General features: G+C 34.1%; 1 protein-coding gene across 3 annotated transcripts in view; it reads right to left on the bottom strand.

Moving 5' to 3' along the window:
- The window catches only part of SMOC1 (SPARC related modular calcium binding 1), a 208,813-nt gene that overhangs the window by 98,896 nt on the left and 86,776 nt on the right, over positions 1 to 23,141 (bottom strand). For all 3 annotated transcript variants that reach the window (XM_074235833.1, XM_074235834.1, XM_074235835.1), the window contains exons 2-3: positions 13,724 to 13,889; positions 10,418 to 10,530 (exon numbers count right to left, since the gene is read on the bottom strand). In XM_074235833.1, coding sequence (XP_074091934.1) covers positions 10,418 to 10,530; positions 13,724 to 13,889 — 279 coding nt within the window. The remainder of the gene's footprint in view (positions 1 to 10,417; positions 10,531 to 13,723; positions 13,890 to 23,141) is intronic.

Below are 23,141 nucleotides of genomic sequence, written 5' to 3'. Positions count from 1 at the left end.
AGGGAGAAACTAGGATAAAACATTAATATCCACTCTCCCATAAACTCCAGAACTGCTATCGATCTTAATTCTTATAGTTCTAGAGAAAATTGCTGCCTGTGCGTTTTACTTTTTAAAAAAGTAAAAAAGGAGTAGACATACAGACACACACACACACACACACACACACACACACATACACACACAAAGAAGTTTATGGAATAAATTGTGGGTGGAAGGTGAGGCAAATCTCAAAGGACTCAACAGCCATCAACATAATTGAAGCAACACGAGAAAAGACAGCCTCATTTCAAAAAGTTATTGCAGTGTCTTTGATCAAGGGAAAAAAGCAAATCCATTCCCATCACTTTAGCTGAAATGGCCCTTCAATCTGGCTGTCTGTCTGCCCACCAGGGTAATCAAACATCACAGATTGAACAGCACATGGTAGTACTTAGAATGTCAAATGAAAGAGGCAGCTCTTAACCATTTTTTGGTGCTGCCACCTGGTTCTGTCCCAAACTTTTCTGCCCTTACATTTAACATTTCAGTTCCCACCTAGCTTGAATGGCTGCCTTTCAAAGTAAACCACTGTCTGGTTAAGTTTTACTCACTCAAAGCAAAAGCAAACAGACATATAGCAAAGTTTTGCTTATATGAGGTCAAAAGCTCTAGACTATAAGCTCAATGAGGGCAGAGTTCAACTGCTTTTGTTTTTAGTTTTTAAATTTATTTTAAACAAATACAAAATGAGAAAAGAAAACAAAAGAACTGTCATGTACACAGCAGAATATAAGAGAAGATTCAGCATAAAGCAATGAATTTCCATTTCAAGAAAACCACTCTAATAAATATTTGTATTCAAAAGTATCCATCTTTTATTTGCTTCTTTGTAGGTTTTATTTTGTTCTATGCTGTGCACTATTACTTTATTTTCCCTATTCTTTCCTTGACTCCAAGAGAGTTCCAATTAGGCATGGACACTCACACTCACATATAAACACACTCATGTACACACACACACACACACACATATACAGACATACCTATAGATACACATGTATATATACATAATATACAACATACATAAATGTTCATAATATGCACATGCATACACCTATATCTATAATCATATATACATATATTTATACACATATTTGTAAGACCATACTATGCTTATTTCTATTTGTCCTGTTTGTCTGAAGTAATAGCATTTTCCTTCATAAACTCAAGTCATTCCATAATTTTTTAAATTCAGCAACTCCTAATTTCCTATTCTATAATAATAATTTCAACTTTATACTGTCTAGTTGTTTTAAATAGTTTAAAACAATACTAATTAATATGGCTAACATAGAATGGTTTCCCTATTTTTCTCTTTTGATTAAATTTATTTTAGCTTTAACTTTGTCTAAGAATCATACTTACTACCCTGCTTTTTTACATGACAAATTCTACTCCTGAACTTTATTTTTTTGTGTGTTCATCTCTCATTTTTATGGAATTTCTTAAAAGCCACATATTGTTGAATTCAAAATTTTAATCTGCTGTTTCTGTTTTATGGATGAATTCATCCTATTCGCTTTCTTAGCTCTAAGTACTTATTTTTTTTTATTTTCCTCATTACACTTCTTACTCTTCTCTTATCCCTTCCTACTCCTCTGATTTAAGCCCAAATAAACCTTGTATCTCCCTCAGAACAATGATTTGCACACCTGATTTGTATCTGTTGATCTTGTTATTCAGATGTTTCAATTGTGTTTGAATCCATTAGGGTTTTCTTGGCAAAGATACTGGAGTAGCTTGCCATTTCCTTCTCCAGCTCATTTTACATATGAGGTTACTGAGGAAAACAGGATGAAGTGACTCCTCTCAGGGTCAGAAAGCAAAAACTGTCTGAAGCCTGATTTTAACTCAAGAAGATAAGTATTCCTAACTTCAGACCTTGCACTCTTATCTACTGTACTACATAGCTGCCCCTCTTCTTGCTTTGGACCCTTTAAACAAGAAATCTTATGTCATATCAACATAAAGAAAGTTCTAAACTATTTCCAAAAGTAATCTTTTTTCCTCCTTGACTATTCTGGATCCCTGAAATTGTCAATCTAATGTCCAACATTATGCAATGATATGTAATAACACCACTGCCACAGGAAAGTGGGGACCTTTATGTCTAGTGCAATCATTTCTTTCCAGGACCTGAGGCATAATATCCTCCTGGCCACAAAGACTGAAAGGAAGGCTGTGTTGAAAATGGACTACCATAGGAAAACCGACAGGGAAAGGCTTATTTTTCCCTAGTCCTAATTTAAACAGGAAAATTTGATGTTATAACTTTTCCTTCTTGTCATCTTCATCCTGTATAACCAAACTAAAAGAGATAAAATTATTTACATCTTAAAATTTCCCAACTAGTTTAGCCTCTTTAGTGTTTTTGGAGACACTTATACAAAGTGCATCTTTGTTTTATTTATTAATATCTTTTAACCCATCTATAAATACCACTCCAAGGCCTATGCACCAGATGAAGAAAACTTAACATTCTTAAACGTTTGCTTAGTCCCAGCTTTGTACTAAGCACATTTTTATCATGGGAGCCTCATAACAACTCTTTTCCATTTTTTTCTTTCCATTTTACAGTTACTGAGGAAGACAGAGGTGAAATGATTGGCTCAAGCTCACACAATTGGAAAGAATCTGAGTCCAGATTTGAATTTAGTTCTTTTTAACTCCAGGTCTGGGACTGAATCCTCTGCATTACCAATCTGCCTCTCAATGAGAGAGGAAAGGGTATGATAAGACTTTGTTCAGTTGTAATTGTTTAGCCAGTTGTGTCTGGCTCTTTGTGACCCCCATTTGGGGTTTTCTTGGCAAAAGCACAGGAGCGTTTGCCATTTCCTTCTCCAGGTCATTTTATAGATGAGGAAACAGAGACAAAAAGGATTAAATGACTTGGCCAGAGTCACATAGCTAGTAAATGTCTCAGGTCAAATCTAAATTCAGGTCTTTCTGACTCTGATACACTGCATCACCTAGCTATTCTAATAAGATTATTTATAGAAATTCTTTTTACAGTCACCAAAAATTAGAAGCTAAAGTGATGTCTTTCTTTTGGGAAATGCCGAATAATATTATGAGAATGTAATGAAATATTATGCCATAAACAAAGAAATGGACAGTTTCAGAGGATACTGAGAAAAAAAAATCTATGAATTGAAGAATAAATTTAGTATATCTAGATCTATATATATATATATATATATTGATACACAATGATCTCTAAAAAGATAATAACAGAGAAAAACAACTTTGAAAGACTTTAGAACTCTGATCAACACAGTGATAAAACAAAGAATCCAAAAGAATGAAGATGAAACATCTCTTGCCAGGGAAGCAATTGCCAACATAGGAATTTATTTTACTGAATCATGTGTAAGTAGTGAGCACTATTTTCATTTAAAAAATGCTGCATGAGAAACTTGGATTAGACCAACACCTCACACACTATACTAAGATAAGATCAAAATGGATACAGGATTTAGACATGAAAAACAATATTATAAGCAAACTAGGAGATGAAGGAATGGCTTGCCTGTCAGATCTATGGAAAGGGAAGCAGTTTATGACCAAGGAAGAGATGGGGAACATCATTAAAAACAAACTAGATAATTTTAATTACATTAAATTAAAAAGCTTTTGCACAGACAAAACCACTGCAACCAAGATCAAAAGAAATGTAGTAAACTGGGAAACAATTTTTACAACTTGTATTTCTGACAGGACTCATTTCTAAAATATACAGAGAACTGAGTCAAATGTTTGTTAAAAAAGACAAGCCATTCTCCAATTGACAAATGGTCAAAAGATATGCAAAGGCAATTTACAGATGAGGAAATCAAGTGATCCATAGTCGTATGAAAAATTGCTCTAAATCAAGAGAAATGCAAATTAAAGCTTCTCTCAGGTACCACTTCACACCTCTCAGACTGGCCAATATGACCGGAAAGGACAACTATCAATGTTGGAAGGGATGTAGGAAACCTGGGACACTAATACATTGTTGGTAGAACTGTGAACTCAGCCAACCTTTCTGGAGAACAATTTGGAATTATGCCCAAAGGACAACAACAATGTGCATACCCTTTGATACAGCAATACCACTGCTGGGTCTATACCCTGAAAAGATCAAGAAAAAAGGTAAAAACATGACTTGTACAAAAATATTCATAGCAGCCCTGTTTATAGTGGCTAATAACTGGACAAATTGTGATATATATATATATATATATATATATATATATATATATATATATATATATATATATATATATATATATATGGTTATGGAACACTATTGTTTAGAAACCAGGAGGGATGGGAATTCAGGGAAGCCTGGAAGGATTTGCATGAATTGATGCTGAGTGAGATGAGCAAACCAGAAGAACATTGTACATCCTAACAGCAACATAGGGGTGATGATCAACCTAAATGGACTTGTTCATTCCATCAGAGCAACAATCAGGCACAATTTTGGGATATCTGTGATGGAGAATACCATCTGTATCCAGAGAAAGAATTGTGGAGTTTAAACAAAGAACAAAGACCTTTAGTTTAAAAAGACTATTATCTTATTATGTAATTTTGCTATCTCTTATACTTTATTTTATTTTCCTTAAGGATATTATTTATTCAACTTAGATGAATGTATACCATGGAAACAATGTAAAGACTGCCTTCTGCAGGGGGTGGGAGGAGAGAAGCGAGATTAGGAGAAAAATTTTAAAATTCAAAATAAATAAATAATTTTAAAAAATGCTGCATGGGGGAGATGGAATGGCCAGATCAAAAATGAGAGTTTTTACTAGAGGGCCTTTAAGACCCTTCCCAACTTGAAATATGCAAAAAAAATGAAAAAAAATTTTCTACAACCTAATTTATACTCCCCCAAAATGGTTGTGTTGTTATTTTTTTCAGTTTCATTGGTGTTTTTTTTTATACTACAGGAATTTCCCAGTACCTCCTCCTATACACATAGAACTTTCCTTTGTCATAAAAAAAGAAAGTCAGCAAGATTAACAAATATCAATAATCATAACTGACAGGGTATACAGCATTCAACATTCATAGTCATTTACCCCTCTACAGAGAGGAATATGGAATTTTCCATTATCAATTCCCTGGAATCACTGGTTTTGACATGAGTTTTTGCTGCTTCTTAGTTTTGCTTTCATTTATGTTGTTGCAGCTCTTTATATAGTTATACTGGTTCTGCTTTCATGATTTTTATTTTTTCACACTAGTCTTTGAAGGGGTTTTTCCTGAAAGACATTTCCCCCCAGAATAAGAAGATATATAGCCCATTAGAATAAAGATGCATTGATATTTTTCTAAAAACACTGATTTGGGAAAGCTCTCTTTGAATTAGAAGATACCAGCTTATCAGTATGATGAAAGTAATAATAAAGAAAATTATCTTCTAACTGCCCATCACAATCCCCAAAGACAAAAGTACATCCACAAATAAGGGCAACATAGTATTAGTTAAAGCTGGAGAATACAAGATAATTTGGTAGAGGTCTCTCTCTCTCTCTCTCTCTCTCCATATATATATATGTGTGTGTGTGTGTGTGTGTGTGTGTGTGTGTGTGTGTGTGTGTGTGTGTGTGTGTGTGTGTGTGTGTGTGTGTGTGTGTGTGTGATCTTAACCCAGTCCTTTTTGAATCTGCTAGAAGATTTTTCTCTTCTATGCTTATTTCAACATATTCAGTAGTTCAAAGATTTGGGTACTACCTCTGACCTGGTAATTCTTTTTTTTTTTTTTTTTTTTTTTTTTTTTTTTTTTTTTTTTTTTTTTTTAGATTTCAAGGCAATGGGGCTGAGTGGCTTGCCCAAGGCCACACAGCTAGGTAATTATTCAGTGTCTGAGGTCGGATTTGAAACCAGGTACTCCTGACTTCAAGGCCCGGTGCCCTATTCACTGTGCCACCTAGCCACCCCGACCTGGTAATTCCAAAAAGAAACTGCCTCCAACACCTTAGATTCATTAGTCTCTTTCTTTAAAAACATAAATAAAAACGAAAGTATTTATTGATATCTTCTGGTAATCACCATTATTTTTCCAGTATGCCTCCCTCTGACCACTCCTGAATCATGAAACAAATAATATTTTTAAAGTATAGAAAGATTTTTAAAAATCAGTAAAACTGGTGACTACTTCAAAAAATTCTGAAGATATGCAATATATCACACTTATGGACTTCTCGTGCAAAGGAGTTGGGTAGAGGTGCCTGATAAAAAAAGACTAATGATCATTTAATACAACCTCTTCATTTTAACAATCAGAAAATTAAGATACAAAAAGAAGTACCTTACCTAAGATAACAAGATCTGTTAGTAAAAGAAAAAAAAAAAGACAAAGTGCAGGTCTCTTGATGCAATCATTTTTTTTTCAATTCTACTTATACTCTGTTGCCTTGCTGAACTCAGTAACTTCATTGGCAGAGTCAGAAATGGAAGTATATACTCTAATTAGACCACATGGCATAGTGGATAGAGCACTAGCCTTGGAGTCAGGAGGACAGAAGTTTGAATCCGGCTTCAGATACTTGATACTTACTAACTGTGTTTATTTGGGCAAGTCACTTAAACCCTAATTTCTTCATATCCAGGGCCAATCTACAATCATTCTGATTCATATCTGGCCACTGGACTCAGATGGCTCTAGAGGAGAAAGTGAGGCTGGTGACTTAGCACAGCACCACTACCCCCACCCCACTAGAATTCAATTCGTGTGCTTGTCATGGCATCACTTCTATGATTTCACAGTCTTTTTTGAGAACGAAGGACAAAATATCATCGTCAATATACTCTATACACATAGTATATATTCTTTGCTGGGTTATAAATTTTTTCTGCTAAAACTACAAGAATTTTGGGCATTCTATACTATCAAATAAAACATCATCAAACACAAACATTTCTTTACACCAAAAAAATAGAAAATGAAAATTATTCATGAAAGTGCAATTGATTTTGCTCACCTCATTGTATCAGTTCAATTAAGTCTTCCTAGATTTTTCTGAATCTATATCTTTGGTCATTTGGTCCTTTCTTATAGAACAATAATATTTCATACATTTGTATACAATAATTGATTGGCTGGACAGATTTCCCAAAAGATGGGCATCTGTTTAGTTTTTTTTTTTTGCTACCAAAAACTATTCTGTTTTGAATATTTTTCTACTTATAGGTTCTTTTATTTCTTTATGGTGTAGAAGTATTATCAGTGAATAAAAGAGTATCAGAGTTTAGTAATTTGGGGAGTATAGTTCTAAATTTCTAGAGAAGGGTTTAATTAATCCTCATCTCCAGCAATATTGTATTAGAGTGCCTGAATCCCTATATTCTTTCCCAATTGTAATTTTTCTTGTCTTTGTCTGATGGTGTGAGGTGGAACCTTAATTTGATATCACCATAGTGATTTAGGTCATTCTTTCGAAATGGTTATTGATAGCTTGATTATTGATTGCTTTTCTTTTGCAAACTGCCTGTTCATTTCACATGATCATTTATCTATAGAATAATGACACTTATATTTACTTAAATCAGTTCTCATTGCATTTTACATATCACAACTTTATCAGAGAAAATTGCCACAAAATTGACACATTTCCCCCAGTTAATACATTCTTTTCTAATTTTATTTGAAGTGATATTGTTTTTGTAAAAGCTTTTCAGTTTTATGAAAACAAATTGCCCATTTTATGACCTTATGTGATCCTTTATATCCTATACAGTATCAAGAAGTCTTTCCCCTCCAAAATTTCAAAAGAATATCTTCCCAGTTTCTCTATTTTGTTTGTGATGTGACCTGTTCTATCTAGACCAGGTATCTCTTTGGAGCATCTTAGGATATGAGGTGTGACATGTAAGGCTAAATCTGATTTCTGTCAAACTGCTTTTCAATTTTGAAACCAGATTTTTTTGAAAAGAGAGTTTTTACACCAAAGGTTGGGGTCATGGGGCTTATTTAACTCTATCCTAAGGTTAGTTTTCTTCTGAATTTCATATTCCTAATCTATCCATGAATCAATTTTTTTAACCGGTATCAAATAGATTGATAATTGCTGCTTTGTGATATAACTTGAGTTATGATAATCAGGCTTCCTTTATTTCACACTAATTCTTTTGTACAAAATAAAGCATTAGTATCTAGACTTAGTAGAAAACTTTATTCAATAAGATCAACAAGTAATAGCAAATGATTTTACTTCTGTAAGGAAAAAATAATTTAAGGAAAGTCATCACTATCTTCATTCCTCTCTAGCCTTTAGGATTCAGGTCTTCACTGTACCATAGCACCCTTCTCAACCTGAAAGTTCATTCTATTCCTGCAAGTTCCTCACCCATCTCTGGCTTACTGACACTCAAAGTATACTCTGCCCTTGTGCCCCTTACTCAAAGTAGTCAGTTCTTTCCAAAGTCTTCATTTTAAGGAAGGTATCCAGACCAGATGTGTCTTGAATTGCTACACTTTCTCCACCATATCCTCCACCTGAATACCTTCCTACCCGAACTCGCTTTTCAACTTCTTTTTATTTTTTCCCCTTCAGAGTATAAACTTCTTGAGGGTAGGGCTAATCTTTTTCTATGCTTTTATTTGTATTCAAGACAGCACAGAGTTTGACACACAGCAAGCATTCAACAAATGTTTATCAACTTCTTGAAGTGAGACATAAAACTGAAAAGGCATATGCTTAAAATTGTTAGCTTGCAGTTATCAAGCACAAATGTTTGTGTGGTCATTTTCAGTTGCACCTGACTCTTCTTGACACCGATTGGGGGTTTACTTGGCAGAGACATTGAAGTGGCTTGCCACTTCTCCAGTTCATTTTACAGATGCAATGAGGCAAACAGGGTGAAGTGATATGTCCTGGCTCATATAGATAGTATCTGAGTCCAAATTTGAACTCAGGAAGATGGGTCTTCCTTACTCAGGCCTGGTACACTATCCACTGTACCATCTAGTTGTCCCACAAATATTGTCCTATAAATGTGAGTGGAGAGGGAAGTACTATAACGCTGCAGTCTTTTAACTAAGGCTTACAACTATTTTAGAGCTCAACCTAACAAGCCACAAAATGAAAAACAAAGTTGATAATGAATATCCATTTTAGATAATGACATGCAATTGGATAAAATTTCATTGAGCTTGTTCATCATTTCCTAAATATCGGACAGTTCAGATGGATAATGTCTACAATGAAATAGGAGAAAATAGATTTCTGGAATGCATTTGGGAAATAGCATAGAGCTTCCAAGATCCCAAAACATCTTCATGGGGAAAAAATCTTATGAATATTCATACTTTTCTGGTGATATTTTGAATCATATAATACTAATCTCCAAAGAATCAAAAATTCAGGTCTTTTAAAGGACAATTGAAAAATAGATTGGGTACAAAGACACCAAACCAAAAATAAATAATGAATACCCTGCCAAAAGCATCATAAAATGTAGCAAAGAGATTGAAATAATAAAGAAGTGATGTAGTATAAAGCACTGTATGAAGTCCTAGGTGAGAGTGGAACAAATGTCATTATTATCAGAGGAAAGATCAGGAAAAAGTGATCTTGCCTAATGACCCTCACTAATTACATAAAGCTGCAGAGTCCTTGTCAGAGAGAGACACAATACTAGCATGTTTTGTCTATTCTTATGCCATTTTCTCTGCTCTAGCTAGGTTCCTAGGCTCATCTCTGTCAGACACACCTTTGCAAGGAGGTGGGTCTAGAGGAGACTAAATGCTTTACCAATTAATTGGTCTACCACAGCACAGTGTTCTGTAAATATTCCATGCCAACATCAACATAGCCAGAATACCTCTGCACAATGCACTAACCAGAGGATTGTTGGAAACTACAAGCTGCTCCACCCTTCTTCCCTCTCCAGGAAACAAGATTCCTATTGAACTCCAATTGGACAACATTTCTTTAAAGTCGTGTATGGGACAGAATAGAGTAAAGAATCTTATAGAGAGAAGAAAGGGAAGTAAGGGGAAGAAGAGAGTAGTTGAAAGAAAAATTCCATGAAAATTGGCAAGGTATGGGAAAAGAAATCAGTCCACACTTGACAGGGAAGAAAAATGAAAGTTTGGCATTCAGAGGAGACAGCCAGCAGGGTGGATGGGGACTGAAAAATCCAGGTTTCCTGGCTCCCCATTTCATGCATCTCTTAAAAATTCCATTGCCAGCTGGCAAGGTACAATGGGAATGGGAGTAAGAAAGAGGAGACAGAGAAAGCATCACAGAGAGAAATCACCTAGTGCCTAATAAAATATGAGAGGGAGAAAAAAGTCTGTTCTCTTCTCCAAAACACAGAAAACATCTCTTATTCCAAAAAATGTGCCTGCGATGAGGAGTGATGGTAAAGGGCTTACCTGCGTGAAAGAGCCATCCTCATTGCATTCTGGCACAAACACTGCCTCCTGGGGTTTCTTGGCTTGCTCCAAGGCTTGAGCCCTCTCCTGGCGGCACTTGCTTTGGCCAGCATCTGAAAAGAGAGTAGACCATACCTTACTTGGATCAAAAATATATCATGACAGAGAGGAAAGTGAATTCGAGGGAACCCACTTTAAAAAGCTACTTATTTAATGAATAACTCTCTTTAGTTAAGATTACTCTCATGATCAACTCCTTCCTGAACCAGTTTAGGGGAAAGATATTACTGGGAATCTTAGAGGGAAATTAAGTAATACATATGGAAGGCAAAATGATACTTTAGAATGATCACTGAATGACAATCTAGACCTGGGTTCAAATTCTGACTCCACTACTCATTACCTGTGAGATCTTCTCATCAGACCTTAATGAATTCAAATCAGTTAAGATTTCTTGTAAGACTAACAACATAGGACCACATAAAGGAAGAATTCCTTCTATCAAAGTTACAGTCTTGAAGGTAATTGAGAATAGACATTCTGGGGACATTTGAAAAAAGGAATGATTAAAAAATAGTAAAAATATTTCTTCTCCCTTGCATTCTTCCACTAAAGTTAGAGTGCTTAGTTCATCTCTGAAACGGTCTATTAGACCCCCAGGATATTGTAATATATATACACACACAGAGAAACACACACACACACACACACACACACATATATCTATTCGCATGTGTACATATTTATATATATATACCAATTTATATATAAAATAAATGTATATATATGAGTATATATATATATATATATATATATGTATATACAGAATACCTACAAATTTACACCCAACTCAGAAATTACTCCTTCTTTTGCCTTATCTAAATTGGTTCTGGTTCTGGTTCTGTCACTAAAATAAGTATAGCATAGGGAAAACATCTCTGTAATCAGAAATATGTATTTAGGATCTACCTCAAAATAGTCCTATCTGTGGGAGCTTTTGCAAGTCACAACCTCCCTGGGCCTCAGTTTCCTAATCTGTTAAATGAAAGATCTAGTAGATGGCTTCTGGGGTTCATTCTAGATCCTTTTTAATGATTTATTTTAATTTTTATTTAAGGCAATGGGGTTAAGTGATTTGTCCAAGGCATATAGCTAGGTAATTATTAAGTGTCTGGGGCTGGATTTGAACCCAGGTCCTCCTGACTCCAGGGCCAGTACACTATCCACTATGGCACCTAGTTGTCCCACACCCTAGATCCTTTTAAAGTTTTGACTTCTATGTTTGACTTTGTTTCTTCATTTGTAGATGGGGCTCATCCTTAGTAATTATAAACTCTTTCTCATAGGGTTATGGTAAATAAAATGTGGTTGCCCATGAAAGCACCTTACAAACAGTATTATAAAAATAATAGATAGCAAGTAATAAAATCAAGAGGCATCATCGCATCAAGGCTAGAGAGCACGTCTCAGAATTAAGAAGATCCAGGGTCAAGTCCTGCCCAGTGTTCACTTACAAGTCACTTACTTCCTGAGAATCCTAGGAAATTCTCTAAGACTAAATTTCAAAGCAGATTGACAGAATTTTAGCAATGGTAATTTCCTATCCAAATGAAATCTCAGATCCCATTCAAAAGTATGATAAAATGGCCAATGTTCTAATTTGTTTTCTCCACTTAGAAATGGGTCCAGTAGGCTAAAGTCCTGGGGGGTCAGAACATAGACCAGACCTGGAGCATGATCCAAATCTGATTTTCTATGGGACCTGGGCTGAGTAAGGGTTAAAAAACAAACCAAAAAACCTTCCAACAAGACCAAAGATTATATTTATTTTAGCTCAGGGTGTCCATTAGGGGTGGCAATTTAAAATGACTTACTGCTAATTAGCATAGGTAACTCTGAAAATCAAAGTAAAAGGGAAAAGAAAGGGAAAGGAGGCCTATGGCTAGCTTTTGTATAGCAAGGAATATCCTTGGATAAGAAAATAAGGGTCCTGAATTGTATACCCCTTTAAGTGATACTATTCAAGCCTAATCAAATCACATGAAACAATTTTCACCTCAATTTCCTTACGTTTCATAAAAATTTCATAAAATATTTAAGATATTGGGGGGAGGTAAGAGATGATAATACATCCAACTTCTAGAATTCATATTAACAGAGGGAAACAGTGACATAGATATTCTAATGTACCAGACTTTTTCCAGAATGTTGATAATCCTTTGTGGTTTTATTAGCATTGGAAAAACATTATAAAGTCAAATTTATTTAATGCATATCATGAAGAAGGGCATCCTGGGAGCATAAAAATCTAAGATGAAATCTAATCTAATCTAAAATGAAAAATTTCTTGCAGACAATTGAGTTTCTAATAAGAACTAACTACATTTAGACCAAATGTCCTACCTTTTGGTTTCATCTGAAGTTCAAAGACTACAAATAAGAAGCAAAAAAAATCTTAATTTTTGTCATTCCCAAATTATCTAACACACTCAGTAATAGAATCTTAGAGTTAAATGTGACTACAGATATTTTTGTGATCCAAACTTCCATTGCTGAAATCAATAAATTCTGGAAGGCATGTATTGAGATGATACTCATGTCTTAAGAATTACCAGCACATAACCAACAGATCTACAGAACAATCCTCCCCCCCGCCAAAAGATCAAGTAATCAGCTACCCTTGATGTTAATATTTAACAAGGAAAAAGAAGACTCATCTTTCCAAAAGATTTGAATTATTTCCCAATAACCCTGGAGAAAACACATCCTCCATGGACCAAAGTGCTTGTAAAAACATATTTTTAACCATCAGCAGGATGATCTTATATAAAGTATTGAGATTTAATAGTAGCTTGTATTTTATACATCTCAATTAAGAAAAGATCAACAGTAAAAGCTCAACAGTTCCTCTCACATGCTTTTCCCTTATCTTTCCCATTTCCTTAGAAATGGAAGGTATATTAATTCCTTCAGATGAAGGAGCTCTGTCCATTTTGTCCTTCTTCCCTTAGGTGAAAGTAAAAGAGGGGATGTATAACATCTCACAAAGAGAAGAATGGGACTCTTGTGGACAGTATCCTACAGAGGAAAGAGGACTCAGAGAAACTGAGTTCAAATCCTACCTCTGACACCACACCTTTGAATAAGTTGTTCCTGATTCTCAGTTTCTTCATTTGTAAAATGAGAAAGTAGCACTAGATGCCCTGTGAAGTCCCTTCCATCCTAAGGCCTATAATCTTTTATGAGCTATGATTTTCTGATCCATCCCCTCCCCTCCCAAGGTTATTCAGAGATGTTCCCACTTACCTTTACATCTGCCTCGATGCACCACCCCCAAGGCTGCATCCCTGCACTTGGCTCTCTGGTAGTCACACATTGACTCATAGGTCCTTCCATCTGAAGCGCAGAGTGGTTTGGGCTGACTCCGGGAACAGTGAAGGTTGCACTGTGGGTCACGATCACTTATTAGAAACTAGGCAAGATAAAGAGAAAAAGGAGGGAAAAATTATAATAAATCCATCATGTACAATATAAGGTAGCAATGGGCACAAGGTCATAGAAACAGAATTTGAAAGGATCTTAGATATTATAATAAATTCCTGTTGTTTTCCAATTATGTTAGACTCTCTGTGACCCATTTGGGGTTTTAACAAAGGTAATCAAGCTATTTGTCATTTCCTTCTGTAGCTCATTTTAAGGAATGAGAAAACTGAGATAAACAGGATTAAGTTACTTTCCCAGGGTCACATAGCTAGTAAATTGCTGAAGCCAGATTTGAATCCAGGAAGATGAGTCTTTCTGATTTCAGCCATAGCCTCTATCACTGAGCCACCTAAGCTGTCCTGAAGTGGAAACTGAAATCATGACAAGGTCACATATCTAAGAAGCAGGACTGAGGTATGAACCCAAGAATTCCCTTTGCTCTTATCTCCACTGTTCTTTTGGATACATCTTCCCTCTTCCTGCTTCTCCTTAATGGAAAAGTTAGGATCATAAGGTCATTGTTTTAGAGCTAAAAGACTGTTTAGAGATCATCCAAAACCAATCATTTTATAACACGGTAAACTGAGTGATTGCCCATGGTAACAAATAGTATCAAAACTAGAGAAGAGTGACCAGAGTTTTGTCCCAGGATCCAAATATGCACAGGTGACATGCTTTCTCTTCCATCTCAGGAGCATTCCCACTTCTGTACAGGGAGGGGCTAGATTGGGAGATAGAGGGTTTCTCTCTTGACAAGTTATAGAGATGCCCTGAGGTTCTCCATCAACTTTATTCAGATAGCATGACCTGCATCCTTATCCAGTTGCAGACTACTGACCCCAGGGTCCCTTTGCCAAAGCAGCTTTACTTCAAGATCCATTGCCCTACACTCATTTTTTTTTGCCACATCTTATATCTCTACTAATAGGGTGATAGAATTGGGGTGACTTCTCTGAAGCTTGGTTTTCTCATCTTTAAAATGTGTAGTAATATCTGTGGAGCTTATCTCACTGAGTTATTGCTAGGATAAAATGAGAATATATGTATGAGGGATATGCAATCTTAAAGCATTATATTTTAAAATTACAAGTGAATTATAATAATTAGTTATAATAGCAGCAATAGTAATAACTATTTTGATATTGTTTTATTGACTCTTGTTAATGGAATTTGAGAATTTCCCTGGGATGGCTGGGACATTTAACTTCATTGCATCTTGGGGTCTCCTTTTAATCACATAAGAAAGTACCATAAACTCTGAGGGGGGAGATTAGAGAAAGTCAAGTAGTTCTAACACACCAGTGTCTATGACCATTGATTATCATATGCTGAGATTTTAGGTCTTAGTCCATCACCATCAATTCAATGTGAGCCAGGAGGGTTTTGAGGTGCTTTGAGTATCTGTTAGAATGTATCTGCTGTGTCAAAACAAAATGCATCAACTTTTTAAAAAAAGCTTCAAAAATAAAATCCTGGTCGTAAAAAAAAAAAAAAATTAAAATTCTATTGTAGGGCGGCTAGGTGGCATAGTGGATAAAGCATCGGCCTTGGAGTCAGGAGTACCTGGGTTCAAATCCGGTCTCAGACACTTAATAATTACCTAGCTGTGTGGCCTTGGGCAAGCCACTTAACCCCATTTGCCTTGCAAAAAAAAAACCTAAAAAAATTCTATTGTATTCTGTGAACTGATTAGGCTACATATTAAACAACAGTATTTAATTCTAAACACTGAATTTTGAAAAACTACAAAACTACAAAGATACCTAGACACTATACAAAAACACGGATGACAGAAAGAACTGAAAATACCCCCAGTGATCCCAAGAGGTGACTAACACCTTGGGCTATCTGAAGACCAGAGAGAAAATAACATCAGCCCATCACTAAGCCATCCTTCAGAGATCAATTTATAATTGAAAAAAAATTAGGTTAGAAGTCAAGAGGACAGTTTGATGGTTAAGTGGATAGAATACCAGCCCTGGAGTCAGGAAAACCTGGGTTCAAATCCTGACTCAGATACTTTCTGTATGGCTCTGGGCAAGTCACTTAACCTTGTTTGCCTCAGTATCTTCATCTGTAAAATGAGTTGAAGAAGGAAATGGTAAAGAAGTCCAGTGTCTTTGTCAAAAAAAAAATCCCAGATTCATAAAGAATTGGACATGACTCAAGCAAGTGAACAAGAGAATCTCAGTTCTATCAATAGTCATATAAATTAGTTTATTTCTCTTGGCCTCAGTTTCTTCATCTGTAGATTATGGATATTGGACTAGGTGATCTCTAAAATACCCTTCCATCTCTTAATATTCTCTCACTTTATTATTAAACTGACTTTTGTATCAGATTCCTGGAACTTCCTCAATGGTAATTTCCTACTTGTCAACATCTGAAACTACCATGTAAATAATAGTTATTATTTATTCAAATGAGATAATAAGACCTAGATGATGAGTAGGGTTAAAAATTAATATATACTCATGATTTTAGCATCTAGGTAGCATAAAAGAATGTTGGACTTGAAGTCAGGAAGACCCGAGAGTTTGAATCCTTCCTCTTACATTTGCTAATTGAATGACTCAGGGAAGTCGCTCAAATTCTCAGCCTCAATTTCCTCATCTTAAAAATGAAGATAATAATATCTACCTCATAAGGTTGTTGTGAGGATCAAATAAGATAACACATGTAAAGCACTTGCACATTTTAAAGTTCTATGTTAAAGGATAACTATTATCATTGTAGTGATGGTGGTGGTTATGGTTATCATAATTATTAGCCTGCCTAAGGCAGCACTTAACAAACAATATCTTCCTAAGTGATCTGGGCAAGCCTGGTTTTTCAAGTAGTGATTTTCACTTATACAACAAATGCCTGCCTTACATACCTTACTTCTGACACAATCCCTACCTGTAATCGCTATACCAGTAGGGTCCTTCCTTTTATTTTGAGGTATAATAACTAGGAACAAGCTGGTGAATATCAGTTTTATTTGGGGAAAAATGTACCCATGACATACTTTTAAGTTTAACTGTCATTATTAATATTCTTGGTTTTCTTAAATCTGAGAACTCAACAAAACAATAGACCAAGTCCTGAATTTTCATTTTCACTGATTTTTTTGAATTACAAAAGCTCACAATAAAAAATTGATAATCAGCTAGCTGGTTTGAATTGACTCTAACACAGCTCTAAACTTACTTTGGGTAGAGGTGGTCTGCAGCATCTTGTGTTAAGTCCCATCCCAGAAATCAAGCTATTACTGTAGGTGGGAGTTTCTGTAATGAATCTCTCCTCCTCTCACTATCTCCTCTTATATCACATCCATCCTTTGAAACTAATAATGTCCATCAATTGTGGGGGTGAAGGCAAGGAGGGGACAACAACATCCCTTCTGAATGTATTGAGTCAAATTTGGGCATTTAGAGATTCAGGACAGAATAAAATTTCATAGGAGGCTGATTATCCTAAGGGTATTGTCCTTTTGAGTTCTCTCAAAATCTAAGGTTGAAATCAAGAATCCTCCTTCCTGTTTGTTTCCTCCACAGTTCGACTTCTGATGTCTCCCTCAAATCTGGATCTCAGTAGTCCTCACTGGTTGCCAGCAGTCTACAAGAGCCAGGCAGTACAGTGTTACCTGGCAAATGGGCAATGATTTATGTTCTTCTCTCCCCCTATGCTGGAGCCAACCAATGGTTGGAGGGTTGTCAGGGAAATGTGAGTCACTGCTATAATCACCTAAGTATATAAGTCTGACTCTCCCCCTTTTAAAGGTTAGAATTAAAATAAAAAAAAAACACCAAGAACTCTTGCCTCAAGGTAAACTCTATTGATTTTCATTTTATTTTATTCATGTTCTTTATATTTATATAGCCTTCATTTCTGAATAGACCCCTTCTACATTTTGACCAGAGGACTACACTTTAATAAAGGATTTTTTAGGGGGAAAAAGAAATGATAGTTCATCAAAATAAAAAAAAATACATTGACTGTGTCTGATAGCATAAATAGTATTCCATATCCATGGCCCTACCAGTTAATGAAATTAGGGAAGTACTCTTTCAATTCTTCTCCCAAGCCAAACTTAGTTAATACACGCTTCATCCTATAGCTCTTTCCATTTACATTGTTGCATAAACTGGCAAATTAAAGTAATTTGCATATTGGCACTACTGGTTCTGTTAACTTCTTGTCATAGCTTCATATAAATTTTCTTAAGTTTCTCTGAATTTCTTTTTTTCATTTAGTTGAGTAAGATACCATTACATTTCTGTACTACAGATTGTTTAACCATCCCCCAACAGATAGACATGTACTCTGTTTCCAGTTTTTTTGCCACTAAAAATAAGCTACAAAAATATTTTGAGGGAGGCAGTTAGATGTACAGTGAGAAGAGTGCCAGGACCTGAAATCAGGAAAATATTATCTTCTTGAGTTTAAATCTGACCTCAAATACTTACTAGTTCCTTGACCCTGGGCAAGTCAGTTAACCTGTTTGTCTCAGTTCCTGTACAAGGAAATGGCAAGTCATGCCAGTGTCTTTGCCAAGAAAACCCAAATGAGGTCAAAAAGAGTTGGACATGATTGAAATGATCAAACAACAACAATAAAATTTCAGAGTTGCTTTAATTTATATTTATATTATTACTGATTTGGAATAATTTTTCATATGTTTCTTGATAGTTTGCAAACTTCTTTTCAGAAGTGTTTGTAAATAACTTTTGGAAAAGGGCTCTTGCTTTTATATACTTGCATTAACTTCCCATATATTTTGGAAATAAAATACTTAATAGAAATATCAATTCAATAATTTTCCTTTAATCAACAGATTTCCTTCTTGATATCATTTATCTAAAAAAGCTTTTCAATTTTATATAATCAAAATTCTATACTTTCTTTTTCTTTGTTGACCTTCTCCATCCCTTGTTTTGTCTTCTAACTAGAGTTAGAAGTACATCTCCACCAATTTACTTCCACTTTTTAAAGCGATATAACCTTTCAGGTTTAAGTACATTTGTGATTTATTGAGGAATAACTATGAGATGCTGGTCAAGAACCTTTAAAAAAATTCCTTACAATTTTTTCAGCAGTTCATGTCTAAAATGTCTAAAAGAGAATCCTTCTCCAGAAAGTTTATAATTTTTGATTTGCCAGACTCTGGGTTATTTTTCTGGTATTTGTTCATCTTGTCTGATTCATCAATATTCTTTAAAGTTTTTAAACTCACCCCAAATAGTTTTGCTTACTGCTTCACAATATAATTTGAAGTCTGATTTTTAATCTTCTATTGTCATTATTTCATTTATTTTTGCCCATATGGACTTTTGTCTGCTTTATAAAATAACATATAGTACTTGTTAATTTGACTGGCATAGGACTAAACTGTAAGCTTATTTCAATAGTATCAACATGTTAATATTTTTATCATATAGTCTCAACCCAAATATGAGAAACAAACACCTTTCCAATTAATTAATTAATTCTTTTAAGAATGTTATATAATGTATTTATATGAGAATTGTCTTGTTAGATTGATTCCCAGTTAGATTATGAATTTTGTAATTATCATGAATGAGATTTTCTTTTACATTGTATCCTCCCAGTTTTTTAATATTGCTATATAGAAATACTAATATTTCTGTGTATTAATTTTGCCTATTGTTACTTTAATGAAGCTATTAATAATCTCAATCAGAAACTTCATAGCATCAACAAAAGAAAGTAAGTAAACTATAATGATATCTGCAAATAGGGATTTTTTTCTTTGCCATGTATATGATTTTTGCTAACTTTGTCTTATTGTCACTGACCTTTCTTTCTATGGCATATACTATAGAAGAGAGGGAGTATGCTTACTTTACTCCTGCATTTATTGGGAAAGCTTCTAGGGCTTCCCTTTTACAAACAATGTTATCGTTTGTTTTTTATCATTTAAAAATGACTCCTTTTGCAGTTTTTTTGGAGAATAAGATAATGTTATACTCTGTTAAAGACTTTTTCTTCATCATAGAGTTTTGGGTTTTTTGTTTTTATTATGATTTATTATATTGGTTATTTTCTTAATGGTGAATCATCCTTGCATCCCTGGTACGTATCCTACTTAGTCAATGGGAATAGTTATTTTTTTTAGATATATTTTTCAAGGCTATGGGGTTAAGTGGCTTACCCAAGGCCACACAGCTAGGTAATTATTAAGTGTCTGAGGTCGGATTTGAACCCAGGTACTCCTGACTCCAAGGCCGGTGCTCTATCCACTGGCGCCACCTAGCCACCCCTATAGTTCTCTTTCTTAGTATGTATCTTTCCTCAGTTTAGGAATTAGTACCTTATGATTTCATTTTCTAAGACTGAATGGAGACCTCATTTTCTTTTAAATTAGACAGCTTGCATTTATATACATATTAATCCATTTCCTTCAAATTCTTGGCTTTACTAGCATATTATACAGGAGGATATATTAATTCTTTCTAGACTCATGAATGACATAAAGACAATAAAGGAACAAATTAAAATAAAATCCATGAATTGGACATTTGATTTTCTTCTCTCACTTTTAATAAAGGTTGTTAAATCTATGCCATTTATTTTAGACTTGAAAAAATTTTGTTATCATTTTCACTTTTTAAAATAAATTTCTTCGCTAAAATACAGATTTATTTTAATATACAAAATTCTCTGTTTTATGTTTATTTTTTATTTACTTGGTGATTTTTAAAAACTTTTTTTCTAATTATACATAGTTAAGCACTCATTCCCTACCCCCCTTCCTATTTTCCTAATGAATGTTTTCAGAGGAGAAGCCACATGTTGAAAAGGACGGAAAACTGACCGTGGAATGAAAAATACTTTTGCTTAAGTTCTGCCTCTGATAAATACAGCTCAGAGCTGGATATGTAATTTCACTTCACAGTAGTAATTCCAAACATTCCTTAAGACTACAAGTTGTAGAAAAAGTTTGAAATATGTATTGGTAGAGGGGATTACCTCACTATACTGCTATAATTATGGATCCAATTTTAAAAAAACTTTCAGAGATATAATTTTTCCTTTGATTTCCTCTAGCTGCAACCCTAACATTTCAGAATCTTGTCAGCATTATCACTCTCTTTCACGTTTCTATAATTTCATTTGAATACTCATTACTCAGGTAGTTATTATTAAGATTTTGTGGGGCGGCTAGGTGGCACAAAAACCTAAAAAAAAAAAAAGATATTTTTGCTTTCGTTTCCTATAGTCATCATTGTTTTACTAGTGTTTTTTTTTATAAAGAACGTGCTTGGTATTTGTTTCTTTAAAAAAAATATATATATATATATATATATATATATATTCTCTCTAAGATCTTTCACATGATCTTTTGTAAAAATATAAAGAGGTGCTGAGAATTGGTATATTTGTAATGCCTCATTAGGAAAATGAAATACAGCTTTCATATATAACTTTCAATAGTTTGTTCAGTTCCATATTTTTTATCTTTCTGTTCAATTTATTTTCATTAAAACGTTTATAGTTATTATGTTATTATAACAATTTATAACATTTTAACATATCTTTTACTTTATGAATTAGATTATATTACTGCTTTAATAAATAGTTTTAATTATCTATAGTATCTTGGGGAGGCTAGGTGGCACAGTGAATAGAGCACAGGCCCTGGAGTCAGGAGTACCTGAGTTCAAATCTGGTCTCAGACACTAATTACCTAGCTGTGCGGCCTTTGCCAAGCCACTTAACCCCATTGCCTTGGAAAAAAACCTTAAAAAACCCCAAAAAACAATATACAATTTCTCCCATATATCTATTGATATTGTGAATTTTTATTTCGGTTTTGTCTGATATGTTATGAAAACTCCAGTGGTGGCATTGAGTTGGTTCATCAGTTTTGCTGATGCCTAATTTTATGTTGGGTTTGGAAAACCAGTTGTTAAAATGGCATCAGGGCAGCCACCGAATGTGAAAATCACAAATTTACATTACTTATTTTTTTTTAGGTTTTTTGCAAGGCAAATGGGGTTAAGTGGCTTGCCCAAGGCCACACAGCTAGGCAATTATTAAGTGTCTGAGATGGGATTTGAACCTAGGTACACCTGACTCCAAGGCCGGTGCTTTATCCACTATGCCACCTAGCCACCCCTACTTATGCTTTTTTTAAATGTTCAGCTGCACAATGTTTTCTAAGCAATCGTAATAATGTTTATTCTGTTCATGGATGAAAAAAATTGATGGAACTCTGTTTTGTTCCTTTATCCAATTCTGTAATTCTCATTTTATTGGACTATGTAATAATTCAAATTTAATTGTTAAGTTTATGTTTTTCTTCATTTATTTATTTTATATTGATTTTTATTGCTTTTCTCTTATAGGTCAACATTTTATTCTTATTAATTAATTTTGCCTTTGTTACTTTGAGACTGATCTATTCTCACAAACTAGAGGAATAATAAAATATTCTAATAGCAATTTAAAGAGAGAAGAAAGTCAAATTTCCAAAAAAGAGGAAAAAAAAACTTTGTAACAAATGAAACAAGGAAGTTAAAAACTTTTGCCCAACTATATGCCAGCAAAGTTACTTAAATAAAACAGATGATATTTTAAAAATACAAATTATGAAGGGGTAGAGGGGGGTGGGGGGAGGGAAGAGGAATAACTTTAGGACACAGTAGTAAATGAAGTAGTAAATGAATTCTATCAAAAATCAAATAAAAATTATTTCCAATATTTCATAAATATTTTTGGGAAAAATAGGAAATTAAGAAATTCTTTGAAATTCCTTCTATGATTGTCTAGATACCTAAAAAAACTATAGACCAATATTCTTAATGAAAATCACTACAGAGTTTTGAATAATCTATTCTCAAAGTGACTATAGTAACATTAAAATATAAAACATTTGGCAGTTCTTCTACACATAGGAACTGTACTTCATATTAACAATAAAACATTCTTTAACAAAATAAAAAGTCAAGTAATTTTAGAGTAATTGCTTGTGATTAGAATATAGAAATATAATAAAAATTAATTGTTTAATACCATACTAAATCTTAATGATTCCTTTATAGTATCAGAAAGATATGTAATTGTTAACATCTCTTAACCAAAAAAAAAAGTCAACAGTATTAAGGAAAATGCTGAAAAATGGAAAAGAAAGTTGTCTAGCACCAATATACACTACAGTGTATACACTATAGTATATATTACACTATATACTATAAAACAATAATCATCAAAACAATTTGGTACTAGTTAAAAA

The sequence above is a fragment of the Macrotis lagotis genome, chromosome 4 (genome assembly GCF_037893015.1).
Source record: "Macrotis lagotis isolate mMagLag1 chromosome 4, bilby.v1.9.chrom.fasta, whole genome shotgun sequence".
Classification (NCBI taxonomy): Eukaryota; Metazoa; Chordata; class Mammalia; order Peramelemorphia; family Peramelidae; genus Macrotis; species Macrotis lagotis.
The sequence above is the reverse complement of the archived record's forward strand: the minus strand, read 5'-3'. Positions and strand labels throughout refer to the sequence as shown.